Below are 15,119 nucleotides of genomic sequence, written 5' to 3' on the forward strand. Positions count from 1 at the left end.
CAGCTTGGTATCGCTTGGCGCTCCACGCCCTGGATCTCAAGTGGCACGCCCATGTTGATAATTGGCTTGGCGTGTCACGCCCAAGTCTCAAGTGGCACGCCCCATGGTGGAGTCTTCCATCTTCTTCTCTGGAAAATTGAACTGGCGTGCCACGCCCTTGTTAGGGTCTTCAATCTTCTTCTCTGGAAGGTTGGCCTGGCGTGCCACGCCCAGGTCTGGCATGCCACGCCCTTGTTGATGCACAAACTTTCCTTTCTGGTCCAGTGAACTAGCGTGCCACGCCCATGATGCGAGGAAGGTTGGCGTGCCACGCCTAGAGTCTCAAGTGACACACCTTCGATGAGGTATTGACTTGGCGTGCCACGCTCAAGATCTCAAGTGGCACGCCCATGATGAAGTCTTCACCCTCCTCCTCTGGGCAATTGGCTTGGCGTGCCACGCCCAGGTTTGAGTCTTCAATCTCTCTTTCTGGTTAAGTGAACTGGCGTTCCACGCCAAGGACTCAAGTGGCACTCCCATGATGATGGTTTGGGCTCACAAGCTTGGCGTGCCATGCCCCTAGTACCAAGTGGCACGCCCATTGATGATGCTCCTTCCTTTCTCCTCTGGAATAGATAGTTGGCGTGCCACACCCTGTAGTGGTGTGCCACGCCCTGCAGTGGCGTGCCACGCCCATGATAAAGCCCAGTAACTCTTTTCTGGATTAAGTAACTGGCATGCCACGCCCATAGTAAACGCAATAACTCTTCTCTGGATCAAGTAACTGGCGTGCCAAGCCTGGCCTTGGCATGCCACGCCCATAGTAACTTTGAAGCACTCTCTTCTAGACAATATAGTTGGCGTGCCACGCCCAGCAGTGGCGTGCCACGACCATTGTGATGTTAAGAAATCCTTCTCTGGAGAGCATAACCGGCGTGCCACACCCAAACAGTGGCGTGCCACGTCCATAGTGGATCTTGGAAAACCTTCTCTGGGATACATAGCTGGCGTACCACGCCCAGTCAAAGATCCAGGCGTTTGCTTGAAGTGGCACGCCCCACACACACGCCCAGCACCTTTGCTTGCTTTCTTCCTCTTTTGTTGCTCTTTTCACCTGAAATCCAAGTAAGAACTCATTTCAAAGCAGAGTCTTATAAGATTATGATATAACTCTTATCAATGCATCAAATGAATGAGAATTCATCACTTCTATGGCCCTTTTAGATGAGAGAAAGAGGTAGATGATACAAGTCATCAGTGTTCTGCCAAGCAAGCTGTGTATTACATTGAGTACAGGGAACTGACCATCCATGCCAAGTGTGTGATTCAGGACAACGATGAGGCTGGCATACGGCCCAATAAGACTTATCTCACACTGGCGAACGAGGTTGGTGGCTCGTCAAATTTGGGTTACTCAGAAAAGGATGTGAGGAACTATATTACGAGCAATCTGCGCTGTGCTGACGAAAACGCAGATGTGAAGGAAATGATTAGCTATTTCATGTGAATGAAAGATATCAACCTGAATTTTCTTTATGCAGTTGATGTGGACGAAGCTAACAAGTTTAAGAGTGCGCTTTGGGTAGATGCAAGATGCAGGGCGTCCTATGAATATTATGGAGACATGGTATCGTTTGATACAATGTACAGTAGAAACAAGTATATTTGTGTTTCTGTCTCTATTGAAAGGGTTATTGTTTTCGCACTATCGTGATTTGTAATTTTGGATGGATTTATTATAGGCACGGACTTCCGTTTGCATATTTCATTGGTGTCAACCATCATGGCAAGTCCACTCTGCTCGGATGTGCTTTGCTGGGAAATGAAGAAATTCATAGCTTTGAGTGGGTCTTTAAGTAATGGTTGAAGTCATCGAAACTCCCCCACAGGCCATCATCACGGACTAGTGCAAATCCATGTTTGGTGCTATTAGGAATGCCCTTCCAGATACTCGCCACCGATGGTGCATATGGCACATAATGAAGAAGATACCGCAAAAAGCTCGGAGGATATGCTCGGTACTGAGAAATAGATGCTAGAATGCATCGCACTGTTTGGAATGCCTGGTATGTGGAATCTTTCGAGAAGGATTGGTGTGCATTCATCGCTGAGTTTAACTTAGAGCAAAACAGATGGCTATTAGGTTCGTTCTGTATTGTGCTCCTTTGTTTTTTTTGGATATTAGGTTTGTTATGCAGGTTCTGTTTTAACTATACTCAATTTTAGGTCCCGTTGTCATCGGGTGATTTGTAACCTATTTGGATACTATTATGGGATATCTTTGTTCGAAAGGTCTATGTCTACTTGGTTCACTAAGTCTGTAGTTATGTGTTGTGATGTAGCCAATTGTTCATGATGGTGATTATTGCTTTGTTTTCTTCTGGTTTTGTAGACCTTTATGACGATCGTCGAATATGGGTTCCAATCTATTTTCAAGGTGAATTTTAGAATGGTATGAGAAGTACCCAACGGAGTGAGAGTATGAACGCCTTTTTTAGTGGTTACTTGCATTGCAAGAGTGGACTGGTTCAGTTCATGCATGAGTATGACAATGTACTTGGGACCAAGGAGCAAAAGGAGCTGGAGGACGATGCTGCAGACTCTAAAGGAGTCGTTCCCTATTCATCGAGCTCTACAATTGAAAAAAAAATTTAGCATGAGTATATAACCTCTAAGTTTAGGGAAGTACAACAGGAATTTAGAAAAAAAGGGATTGTTTAGTCCGTGGTGTGACTCAGGATGGTGATTTATTTTGTGTGACCGTAAATGAGCAATACCTACTATATGGGGAGGCTAGGTCCTGGACGAACAATGTCAAGTTTGACCCAGCGACACATAAGATTCATTGCGAGTGTAACATGTTTGAATTAAGAAGTATTCTTTGTTGTCATTGTCTTGTTGTGTTCTTTTATTACGGAGTAGACAGAGTATCATCTTGCTATGTGCTCCCTCGATGGAGCAAGAATGTACAGTGCAAATACACTTTCATCAAGAGCAGCCACGACGAGAAGCAGTCCGATGAAAGCCACAACTTATTTAGAGGACTATGTTCTCACTTCTTCAATGTTGCCCAGAATTTCATGACATGTGAAGAAGAAGCGGCCATGTTACATTCGGGTCTTGATGAGTTAAGGGCCAAGCTATTTGATTATTGTGCGAACTTGGGGCCCAGAAGTGTGCCAACTACATAGAATAGCATGGTGAAATAATGTGACCCCGCTCTTGGTTCATCTGACATACGAGGTCCTTCGAAGGTCGCAACGAAGGGTCAGCCGAGATTGAAGAGGCTTGGATCTAAACTGGACACCTGCATCAAGAAATCTATGTGAAGAAGAAGAAGAACTTGGAACCCATGGGTCGGGGGTTCCCATTCCGTATATATTCTCTATTTTTCAGATGCAGATCCTGGTGCTTAGCAGTGAGCTGGATTTGTCTAGAAGGCGGCGAAGTTTATTTGATTCTGTTTTGTACTTTTAGAATCTCTCCTGTTTATTTTGATAAAACTTCAATATGATGTATGTAGGTGTTTATTTTGAAACTTGCCTATAGAGGCGATGACGTATCTTGAGAGAGATAGGAAATACTGTTGTCAAACTAGTTTTAAATTCTGTACTCTAGCCGGCCTAAACTTCGCAGGTCACGATTAGTAGTTACTTATGTTATATATATATATATATATATATATATATATATATATATATATATATATATATATATATATATATATATATCTTGTCCTTATGTTATTCTTATTGCTTCTCGAAGTGTGCTTTACTTTACGTCAGTTATCTATATGAGAGTGTTGTTCGTTCACGATTTTAATTTATTCCTTTGCAGGCTTCTCGTTTACTAACACACACACACACACACACACACACACACACACACACATACTTACTATTATTCCACCTTAAGTCGTACCACCATAATATCGTTGACTTATGACTCGAGCATAAGGATCTGTATATTAGGGTGTTACACAAATAGTTCTGTTTTCAGGCACCTGCGAACAATACGTGACTAACAGTACATAACTTATATAAGTAGAGACATCCAAAGATAAGACATTCAAACCACAACATGATTAACCACTGGAAATAAAAAAATTTCAAAGTGTAGCGGTGATAAACCACTATTTTATGATATATTTTGGACTGAATTGAGTGGGTTTTGTCAACTATTCTCACACTTCTTCATGTAAATTGCATGTTTTTAAGTTTTCTTCCTAATTTTGTGCTATAATTGAAAACATGCTTCCTAGGCCTTTAAATCACTAATTTTAACCCTTTGTTATTGCCATTCGATGCCATGATATGTGCGTTAAGTGATTACAGGATTTACAGAGCAGGAATGGTATAGAGGATGAAGAGGAAGCATGCTAAAGTGGAAGGAACACAAGAATTTAAAGATTTGAGAAGCTGGAGGTGACGCGCGCACATGGCTGAAGCGTATGCGTGATCAAGCCATTTTTCAAGCGACGCGTACGCATGATCAAGCCATTTTTCAAGCGACGCGTACGCGTGACTGATGCGTACGCGTGACCAGGAGCATCGACCACTGACGCGTACACGTAACTGATGCATACGCGTGACCTTGTGCAGAGCCCAGCAACGCGTGCATATGGCTGACATGTACGCGTGATGAACGTCACGTGCCGCAATTAACAGAATTCGCTGGGGGCAATTTCTGGGTTGATTTTGGCCCAGTTCCAAGCCCGAAAATGCAGACTAGAGGCTGAGATGGAGCTGAGACTGTGGACACTTCACTTTCACTTTAGTTTTTAGTTAGTTTTGAATTCTAGTAAGAAAAATTCCTACTTCTCTCTAGGGTTTTTGATTTTCTTAGTTCACTTCCAAGTGGATCTTGAGAGAAGCTGTTGCTACCTTCAATTCTATCATTAACCTTATATTTTTCTTCTTCAATTCCTTTAGTACTCTACTCTATTTGGTTATTTGAATTCATGTTTGGATCTTGTTATTATTGAATTTTGTTAATGTATTGAATTATTTCCATATCTACTTTTATTGCTTGCTTGATTATTATTGATTATTATTAGTGGTAATTTGGATTGAATTATTTTCTAGTTTTTATCATTTCTTTTGTCTTTTCTCACCAAGTGTTTGAGAAAATGTCATCCAATATCATGGAGTAGATTTCCTTGCTTGGTTTGGGGTTGAGCAATTGGAGCCACTTGAATTGTTATATTCGAGTGTTGATTGGTAATTGAATATTGCAAATTAGCTTAAAACTCACCAACTCTAGTTCTTCTCTATGAAGTGACTAGGACTTGTGAGCTAAAGTTAATTATTTCACTTGACTTTCCTTCAATCATTAGAGGATAACTAAGTGAGAGCAATGAGATTTTACCATCACACTTGAGCAAGACAATAAGGATAGACATTCCGATTCTCACCCCAAACCAAGGCCTTTTTATATTAATTCATTACCAACTCTTGCTAGTTAACTATTGCTCTATTTTTTTTAGTTATTTATTTTTCTTGTTCTCCACTTCAAAAACCTCCAGAAAAATCATAACCAATAATTTGCATCTTGTGTCAACTCCTAGGGAAACGATTCGGGATTCTACTCCCGGTTATTGAATTTAATTGTGACATACTTTTTAACTATGATTAACGGAAATCTCGTCGGTCAAGACTATACTTGCGACATTGATTTGGAAAAATGCGTTTGGTAATTCTTGACCGAAATTTATCCGCTCGTGAAGTTTTGGCATCGTTGCCAGGGAGTTGCATATGTGTGCTAAGTTATTGGTTGGTGTAAATATTTTCATATTTGCATAATTGCATCTTTTATTTTTGTGCCTTTTAGGTTATTAGTAGTATTTTTCTTAATATATTTTGTTTCCATGAGCTCTATGTTTCTTTTATTGAATGACGCGTTCATTACCGGATCCGAGTTTAGCCCCATTTGATCTTGAAATTGAAAGAACCGTTTCACTTATTAGGCGATGATAAACCACTATTTTATGGTTTATCTTGTGCTCAATTGAGTGGATTTTATCAATCTTTCATACACTTATTCATACAAAATGCATGGTTTTACAATTTCCTTTCCGATTTTGTGCTATAATTGAAAACATGCTTCGTTGCTCTTAAATTTTACTAATTTTAATCCTCTCTTATTACCATTAGATTCTTTGATATGTGTGTCAAGTGATTTCAGAGATTACAGGGCAGGAATGACTCAGAAGATGGAAAGAAAGCATGCAAAAGTAGAAGGAATACAAGAAGTTGAAGAAATTGCTAAGCTGTCCAGCCTGACCTCTTAGCACTCAAATGATCATAACTTGAGCTACAGAGGTCCAAATGATTCGATTTCAGTTGCGTTGGAAAGATAACGTCCGAGGCTTCGAAATGATATATAATATGCCATAGTTGTCTTGACGATAAGTGACACGAACACGTGATTCATGCGGACGCGTCGCATTGACGAAAAACCAGCGTGGCAGATTTCGCAACCAGCGATTTCTGGGCTGTTTCTGACCCAGTTTTCGGCCCAGAACACACAGATTAGAGGCTATAAAATGGGAGAATCCATCCATTAACATTAACAACAGTCATAATTCATAATTTTAGGTTTTAGATGTAGTTTTCTAGAGAGAGAGGCTCTCTCCTCTCTCTTAGGATTTTAGGATTTCTATCAGTTTATGGTTATTTTCTTCATACCAGGTTCAATGTTCCTTTAATTTACTTTCTAGTTTTATTTATTCTATTACTTTAATTGTTATTTATCTTTTCAATTTGATTTATGAACTTTCCTATGTTAGAATTGAATATTCTATTTAATATTGTTTGAGGTATTTCATATTTATGATTGTTTTATTCTATTTTTGATGCTTTCAATTTAATTTATGATTTATTTTATCCTTTTGCCTTTGGTTAAGTAATTGGTAACGCTTGAGTTATCAAACTCAGTAGTTGATTGGAAATTAGGATTGCTGATTGATTTGGATCCCTCTAAAGCTAGTCTTTCCATAGGAGTTGACTAGGACTGAGGAATCAAGTTAATTAGTCCACTTGACTTACCTTTATTTAGTAAGGGTCAACTAAGTGGGAGTAAAATCCAATTCTCATTACACCTGATAAGGATAACTAGGATAGGATTCTCAATTCTCATACCTTGCTAAGAGATTTTCTAATTATTAATTTATTTATTTTTCTTGCTATTTAAATTACTTGTTCTCTATTCCAAAAACCCAAAATTCTACCTTTTCTATAACCAATAATAAATCATACTTCCCTCCAATTCCTTGAGAAGACGACCCGAGGTTTAATACTTCGGTTATAAATTTTATTGGATTTTGTTACTTGTGACAACCAAAATTTTTGTACGAAAGGTTTCTCTGTTGGTTTAGAAACTATACTTACAACGTAATTATTTTTATAAAATTCTTTACTAGCAGAAATCCGTTCGTCAAAATGGCGCCATTGCCGGGGAATTGCAAACGTGTGCCTTATTATTGGTTATTGTAAATATTTGCTTTTTGCTTATTTATTTGTTTTTATTTTTGTTTTTATTTTTACTTTTTCGTAAATTAAGAGGTTATTGGTTTTTTTTAGTTATTAAAATTTTCAAAAATAGTGTTCCTTGTTCTTTCTTGATCTTCAAGTTGTTCTTGGTGTTCATCTTGACCTTCAAGTTGTTCTTGGTTGTTTTCTTCATTCTGATCTAAAAATTTTTAAGTTTGGTGTCATTTTATTGTTTTTCTCTTTCTTCATTAAATTCAAAAATATCTTTTCTCTTTATTTTAATTAATTTTTTCGAAAATTACAAAAAAAAAATTCAGATTTTTATTTTAAAATTTTTATCTTATCTTATCTTAATTTTAAATTTCAAAATTCAAATCTTTTTCAAAAATCATATCTTTTTCAAAATCTTATCTTATCTTATTTTAAAAATCAAATTTCAAATTTCAATATTTGAATTCCAAAATTCAAAATTCAAATTTCAAAATTTAAATTTAAATTTTTAAAAGTCAAACATTTTCAAAATTTAAACATTTTTCAAATCTTTATCTTATATTGTTGTCAGTGTTTCTAGTTTTAGGAGTTTATTTTCATTAATTTCTTTATTAGTTTTCGTTTTTATTTTCTTTAGCTACTATGAATTCTCACCCCTCTGGTTTCAAGTTTGGTTCCAATGTTGTTGTAAGGAATGGAAACTATAATGAAAATAGGCATCAAGGTTGGAAAAATCAAAGATGGGAGGAGCCACAAGGATTTGATCAACCCTCTTGGCAACAACCCCCTCCAATGCGCTATAACCAACAACCATTCTGTGATGCATACCAAGACAATAGTTATGGTGGACCCTTTTGTGACAAACCATCTCCACCAAATTACTATGGTCAAGAGCCATTCCAGGGAGTGTACAAAGATGATGAATATGGTGGACCCTCTTGTAGTTACCAACAAGCCCACCATATGCCTATGAACCACCTCCCTAATACACCTTTGAACCACCATACTCACAATCTCCTTTATACCATTCACCTCCATATGACCCTAACCCATATCCACCCCAACCTCCATTGGATGACAACACCATTGATGTTATTCACCAAGGGAAAACAGAGCTTCATACCACACTTGCCTCTATCACTAGTCTCACCTCTACTCTTCAAGCAGTTATATCCCGCATGGACCAACCCTCTACCTCTAATATTCAACCCTGAAGCTTTAGTGCGCTTCCTTTTCAACTACATAATAATCTTTCCATCCCATCACCACCCTCCATGGAAGAGCACCCACATCCATCAATCCAAGAGCAAGATGATCCCAGTTATGCTATTGATATGAAACAAGAAAGAAGGAATCATCTTCGCGAATCCATACTTCATAAGAAGTTAGGGGAGGTCCTACAGATGAAGGTAGTAGAGACCCTTGAAGTCGAAGGAGTGGCTGAAGAATTAGTGAAGGAAGACATCAAGGAGGAGTCTGATTTTGTCTTAGAGCAAGAGGAGGCCCAAAATGTGGAGATAGGAGAGACCCTTGAAGATGAAGGAGTAGTTGAAAGGAGTTATCATGGAAAGAAAATCATCAAGGATGAGTACGATTTTATACTAAAACAACTGGACAAAGCAGTAATTATTGAAGAGAAAGAAGTGGTTGAAGACTTAGGAGATGCTGAATCTCCATGGGAAAGTCCAGTCATAGAACCTCCTTCCAAGACGTTTAAATTTGATGTTGAAGAGGGTGTACAACCTCCAAGGCATATCATGGCTAAAGACTTTGAAGAGGTTGATCAAGAGATGGAGATTAAAGAAGAAGAAGCACAACCTCCCATGCCCTTGGTGAGTAATGAAGAAGATATTGAATTGGAAGAAAGCTACCAAGAGGAAGAGGTTGAAATTGAAGAAGCTTGCAAAGAGGTGGAAGTTATCAAGGAAGAGCACAAGAGAATGGAGCTTGAAATTACCTTACCAAAGTTGTTGGAGACCTCTCCCCCAAAGCCATTACCATCCAATACAACATTCAACTGGGTAAAATACTTATCCTTGACCTTTACCTTCTCGCTTGAATATGGGTTACTTGAGACAGATGGTCAACTTCGAGCTCTTTGTGGCTTTACGGGTAAGAGGGAGATGGCTAGTGGTAGGAATTATCATGCAAGATTCAATATGGTGAAAAGCTCAAAGTTTAAATGCAAAGGTTGGTATAAAGCACAACTGAATGGGTCTAGGAGGCTGTTTGGATGCCGTAGTGAGAATTCGGATTGCTTACCACCCAGATGGAATCATCATGTTCCACTTGAAGACGGGTGAAAAAACAAGATTTGGGATCCAGGCATACATGAGGATCAAATTTAGGAGCTCAAAGCTTGTGAAGAACTCCATCAAAGCTTGAGAAATTCACTTAGTATTGATAGAGCTTATTGGAGGTCCAAACATTGGTGGAAGTTTCAAGACGAGTTCAAGCACAAGCCACCATGACAAGGAGCTCACCAAATGTCCAACTTAAGGACTATAACTAAAAGTGCTAGGAAGGAGACAACCCACCATGGTATAATCGTTCCTTTTTATTCTTAGTCTTATTTTATTTTATTTTTATTAGTGTTCATTCGTAATTTCTGCATATTCATCTACATGCTGTATTTTGCATTCTGCATATAAAAAAAAAGCGCGTCGCATGCGTGCGCGTGAACCACGCGCACGCGTCACATGCGACGCTAACCCTTATAGAGAGTTACGCGGGAGCGTGGCTGGAGGCGTGCCTTAGGCACAAGCACGCCGACGCGAACGCATCCCTGACGCGTCCGCGTCATTTGAGAAATCAGCCTCCCACGCGTGCGCGTCACTCACGCGTGCGCGTGACCCTGCAAAATCAACGTAAAAAGATGTATGGTAGAAAGTTATGATGGAGCGTGGCTGGAATGGTGCTGGAAGCACCACCCCTACCACGCGACCGCGTGCCCCACGCAGCCGCGTCGTTTTCAAAAGATGGTCATTCACGCGATCGAGTCACCCACGCGATTAATTTTATAAAAATTTCTTTACTAGCAGAAAACCAGTTCGTCAAGAAATCGACCAGTTAAGAAATTTAATAAACAAAATGCGTTGCAAGTATAGTTTTTAACCAACTAAAATCCGCCTTCTCAATTTAAAAGGGGTTGTCACAAAAATTAAAATTAAAAATACTGGAAGTATGAGTCCCAGGTCGTCTCCCAACGAGTTACAGGAAAGAGTGCTAATTTATTAATTAGAAATTTTCCAGAAGGTTTGAATTGGATAATGAGTAATTAAAATAATTGTAAATTAAAGCAATAAAACTAAGAATTATTATTAATATAAAAAGCGTTGACTGGGGAATTGATTAATCGGAAGTTCTATCCTTGTTGGAATCTCCTTAAGTGTAATGTAAAGCGGTTGTTGTTTTCACTTAGTTAACCTTTACTGAGTAAAGAAAAGTCAAGTGATTGGACTGATTCTTATCTGCAGATCCTAGTCCTTTCCCTTGGGAAGGTCTAGCGTTAGTAGATATAGAATTAGCCAACAAATTTCAAATTAACTAAGCACTTGAGCATTCCAACTCAAGTGTCTCCTCTTAATCAACCCCCATGTCAAGTAGAAAATCTACTCCATTGACATGGAATTAATATTCATAAAAATATAAGAAGACATAATAAATTAGATAGAGTAAAATATAAAACTAAAATTAATTAAAAATAAAAGTAACTCTATATATTAATAAATTCAAAATGCAACATACTTAGTTGAATAGGGTCAATAAGCAATTAATAAAAATAAAGGAATAAGAAAACAAACTAAAGTAATGTCTTCACGGAGGTAATGACTCTTTAGCATCCAAAAATCCAAAGCAAAAGCATAAACTACTAATGTAAAGCTAATCTAGATTTAGATCTAAAACTAAAAGTAATCCTAATATCGATGTATCTCAATGTGTGTGGATGAGTGTTGAGTTTCTATACATTCCTTAGCTTTAGTCTGTATTTTTGGGCCGAAAACTGGGTCAAAAACAGCCCAGAAAATGCTGGGGCGAAATCTGCCACGCTGGTTTTTCGTCACTGCAACGCATCCGCATGGAGTACACATTTGCGTCGCTTATCTGTACGGACACTACAGCAAATTATATATCATTTCGAAGCCCCGGACGTTAGCTTTCCAACGCAACTAAAACCGCATCATTTGAACCTCTATAGCTCAAGTTATGACCGTTTGAGTGCGAAGAGGTCAGGCTGGACAGCTTTGCAGTTCCTTCAGCTTCTTGTATTCCTTCCACTCTTGCATGCTTTCTTTCCATCCTCTGAGCCATTCCTGCCCTGTAATCTCTGAAATTACTTAACACACATATCACAGTATCGAATGGTAATAAGAAAGGATTAAACATAGCAAATTTAAAGCCCAAAGAAGCATGTTTTCAATCATAGCATAAAATCCGGAAGAAAAACGTAAAACATGCGAATTGTATGAATAAGTATGAGAATAATGGATAAAATCCACTAGATTAAGCACAGGATAAACCCTAAAAATGGGGTTTATCAGGCGAGCTTGGCGTCTGTTAGTTTCCGAGGGTGGTGAAGGGGTTTCACCCAATTCACCAATGTTACCCGAGGTTGAATCCGAAGCGTCATTTGAGAAAGAAACTAACTCCTCTCCTACTAAATCTATTGATGTCTCTTCTATTGATTTAGGTACCGATACTATGGCCGCTCCTAGAAGGATCACTCTCAAGGAAGCGGGAGCTTCGAATTTTACTCTTCAACCATTTCAAGCGCGTCATCTGAACTTGAATGCAGATTTTGAGCTAAAGACCTCATTGATTAATATCCTTCCTAAGTTTCATGGTCTACCCGCTCAAGATCCCATCAAGCATCTTAGAGACTTTCAAACTGCTTGTTCAACTACTATGCGGTATGGTGCATATGAGGTTGCTATTTGGTTATATGCCTTCCCGTTTTCTCTTGAGGGAAGGGCAAAGGAGTGGTTCTACACTCAACCTGAGAATGTTGTCACCAATTGGGATCTTCTTAGAAGAGAATTTTTAGACAAGTTCTTCCCATCGGAGGTCACAGATAGATTGAGGAAGAAAATTTCTTGCGTCATTCAAGGTGAATCAGAGTCTCTCTATGAGTATTGGGAACGTTTTAGGAAGCTCCTTGATTCGTGGTCCCATCACATGTTTGACGAGTTGGTGCTTATTAGTTACTTTTCCCAAGGCATGAAGCCTCAAGATAAGATCCTTTTGGATGTTTCGAGTAATGGCTCTTTGACAAAGTACAAGACGGCGGCGGAAGTGTGGCAACTTATCACCGATTTAGCTGAGTCTACTCAGCATGGAAGGCACATGAATAATCATCCCAAGGCTATTGCGGAAGTGTCTTCAAGTACTGAGTCTGCCTTCACTAAGACTTTGGGAGAGATGACCAATATCCTCAAGAAACTTCAATTCAATCAACAACAACCTCCACCTCCTCCACAACAACAATGTCAATAGTTAGTCCCTCAGAGAGTATGTGGGATTTGTGCGTGCTATTCTCACTATACTGATGACTGTCCACAACTCCAAGAGGACAACACCTTGGTGGCTACCAATGCTTATTACAACCGTCCGAATCAAGGGTACTATCAACAAGGCGATAACTACAATCAAGGTGGTAACTACAATCAAGGTTGGCAAGACAATCCCAACTAAGGATGGAGAGACAACTACAATCAAGGAGGAAGAGACAATTGTGGAAACCAAAGGTGGAACAATAATTACCAACAAAACCGGTATCAACAAAACCCTCTCTACCAACAACAATACCAAGGTCAAAGGTACCAACCACCTCACCAAAGGCAAGCTCAAGCACGCTCAACCAACCCCAAGTCCCCCAAATCACATACCTTCCTTCTTCCTCTAACTAAGATGAAACCATTCGTACCATTCTTCAAGGGCAAAAAGAGTTTCAAAATACACTTACCTCTAGCCTCACCGGTCTCACCTCTACTCTCCAAGCTCTTATATCCCATATGGAACCACCCTCTACCTCCAATACTCAACCTTCAAGCTCTAGTTCACTTCCCTCTCAACCCTTACCTAACTCCAAGGGTGGATTCAATGCCATCACCTTGAGGTCCAGTACTACATTACAAGAGAGGAGTCTCGAGGAGCCAAGCTCAAGCGAAGCCACTCAAGATAAAGATATTGTTGAGGTAGAAGATGTTGAGATGAGGATGAGGTACAAGAGACAGCTGAAGAAAAAGTTGCTCAACAGAAGGATGGAGCTTCTAAGGAGGAAAGTGTTTTGAAAGAGGCTATTCTAATTTCCTTTCCACATCTAGCTAGGAGAACTAAAAAGCAAGTGAAGCTAGATCCCAAGATGGTGGATATATTCAAAAAGGTCGAGGTAACTATTCCCCTTTTTTATGCTATTCTCCAAGTTCCTAAGTATGCTAAGTTTCTAAAGGATTTATGCATGAATAAAGAGAAGATTTATGATTTAGAAACTATTCCTTTGGATAGCTCAATTTCTGCTTTGATGGGTGCTATATCGGAGAAATGTGGTGATCCTGGTCTTTGTATGGTTACTTGCACTATAGGTGGTATACAATTTGTTGATTGCATGTGTGACCTAGGTGCTTGTGTTAGCATTATGCCGTTATCTGTTTATGATACATTGAAGCTTCCACCGTTGAAAAGGTCGACAGCCTCTTTTGTTTTGGCAGATAAAAGCATAATCTCAATGGTTGGCATAGCGGAAGATGTCTTAGTGAACATTAAGGGGCTAATTTTTCCAATTGACTTCTATATTCTTGAGATACCCCCTAATGACTCCGGAAGACCATCATCTATCTTGCTAGGGAGGCCGTTCGTAAAGACCTCTCGGTTTAAATTGGATGCCTTCTCGGGTACCTATTCTTTTGAAATTGATGGAAGAGCATTCTATCTTCCGGTGTGATCTGATTGATGAGATTGTGGCCGAAGTCCACCATGATATAGTTGATGAGAAGAACATGATTCAAGGTGCAAGTGTGGAGAAACCCCCTGACTATGATGAAGACACCTTACCACCTCCAGTGTTACTGGATAATCAAGTGTCAAGCCATGAGCTACATATGGAGTTGAAGCCCCTTCCACCTCACCTTAAGTATGCTTATCTTGAAGGCAATCAAAAGCTCCCAGTGATCATTGCAAAGGAGCTTACTTCCCAACAGGAGGATCGATTGCTTAATGTACTGAGAAGAAACAAGAAAGCTATTGGGTGGAGTTTGGCGGACATAGTTGGTATAAGCCCTCAAGTTTGTGAGTATCGTATTTTTCTAGAGGAGGGAGCCAAGCCTATCCGTCAACCTCAAAGGCGGTGGAACCCCACAATTCTAGAAGTTGTGAAGAAAGAAGTGAGCCGACTGCTTGAAGCCGATATTATATATCCAATCTCGGATAGTGAATGGGTTAGCTCGGTATAAGTGGTTCCTAAGAAGTCCAGCGTCACCATAGTCAAGAATGAGAATAGGGAACTCATGGCTACAAGAGGTGCAGAATTCATGGAGATTGTGCATCGACTACAGGCGCTTGAACTTGGCTACTTGCAAGGATCACTATCCACTACCTTTCATCGATCAAATGCTTGATCGCATGTCAGGTAATCACATTATTTCTTTTTAGATGGCTATACTG

General features: G+C 39.4%; 1 protein-coding gene across 1 annotated transcript; it reads left to right on the plus strand.

Annotated features, from left to right (window-relative positions):
* The first annotated feature begins 1,190 nt into the window (after window positions 1–1,190).
* On the plus strand, window positions 1,191–3,170 carry LOC107610062 (protein FAR1-RELATED SEQUENCE 5-like). Its single transcript, XM_016312136.1, has 8 exons — window positions 1,191–1,216; window positions 1,276–1,436; window positions 1,521–1,638; window positions 1,722–1,835; window positions 1,927–1,997; window positions 2,178–2,271; window positions 2,322–2,416; window positions 2,902–3,170. Exons 1-8 carry the CDS (start codon window positions 1,191–1,193, stop codon window positions 3,168–3,170), a joined length of 948 nt encoding a protein of 315 aa, XP_016167622.1.
* The last annotated feature ends 11,949 nt before the right edge of the window (window positions 3,171–15,119 follow it).

This window comes from Arachis ipaensis, chromosome B1, assembly GCF_059453495.1.
Source record: "Arachis ipaensis isolate K30076 ecotype BB chromosome B1, ASM5945349v1, whole genome shotgun sequence".
NCBI lineage: Eukaryota > Viridiplantae > Streptophyta > Magnoliopsida > Fabales > Fabaceae > Arachis > Arachis ipaensis.

What these genes read in the sequence shown, in the direction of transcription:
- LOC107610062 (XM_016312136.1), top strand. Translation starts at nt 1,191, where the DNA reads ATGGCCCTTTTAGATGAGAGAAAGAG. An exon ending in ACAATGTACAGTAGAAACAA is followed by an intron (nt 1,639 to 1,721) that starts GTATATTTGTGT and finishes GATTTATTATAG; the next exon opens with GCACGGACTTCCGTTTGCAT. An exon ending in AGCTTTGAGTGGGTCTTTAA is followed by an intron (nt 1,836 to 1,926) that starts GTAATGGTTGAA and finishes ATGCCCTTCCAG; the next exon opens with ATACTCGCCACCGATGGTGC.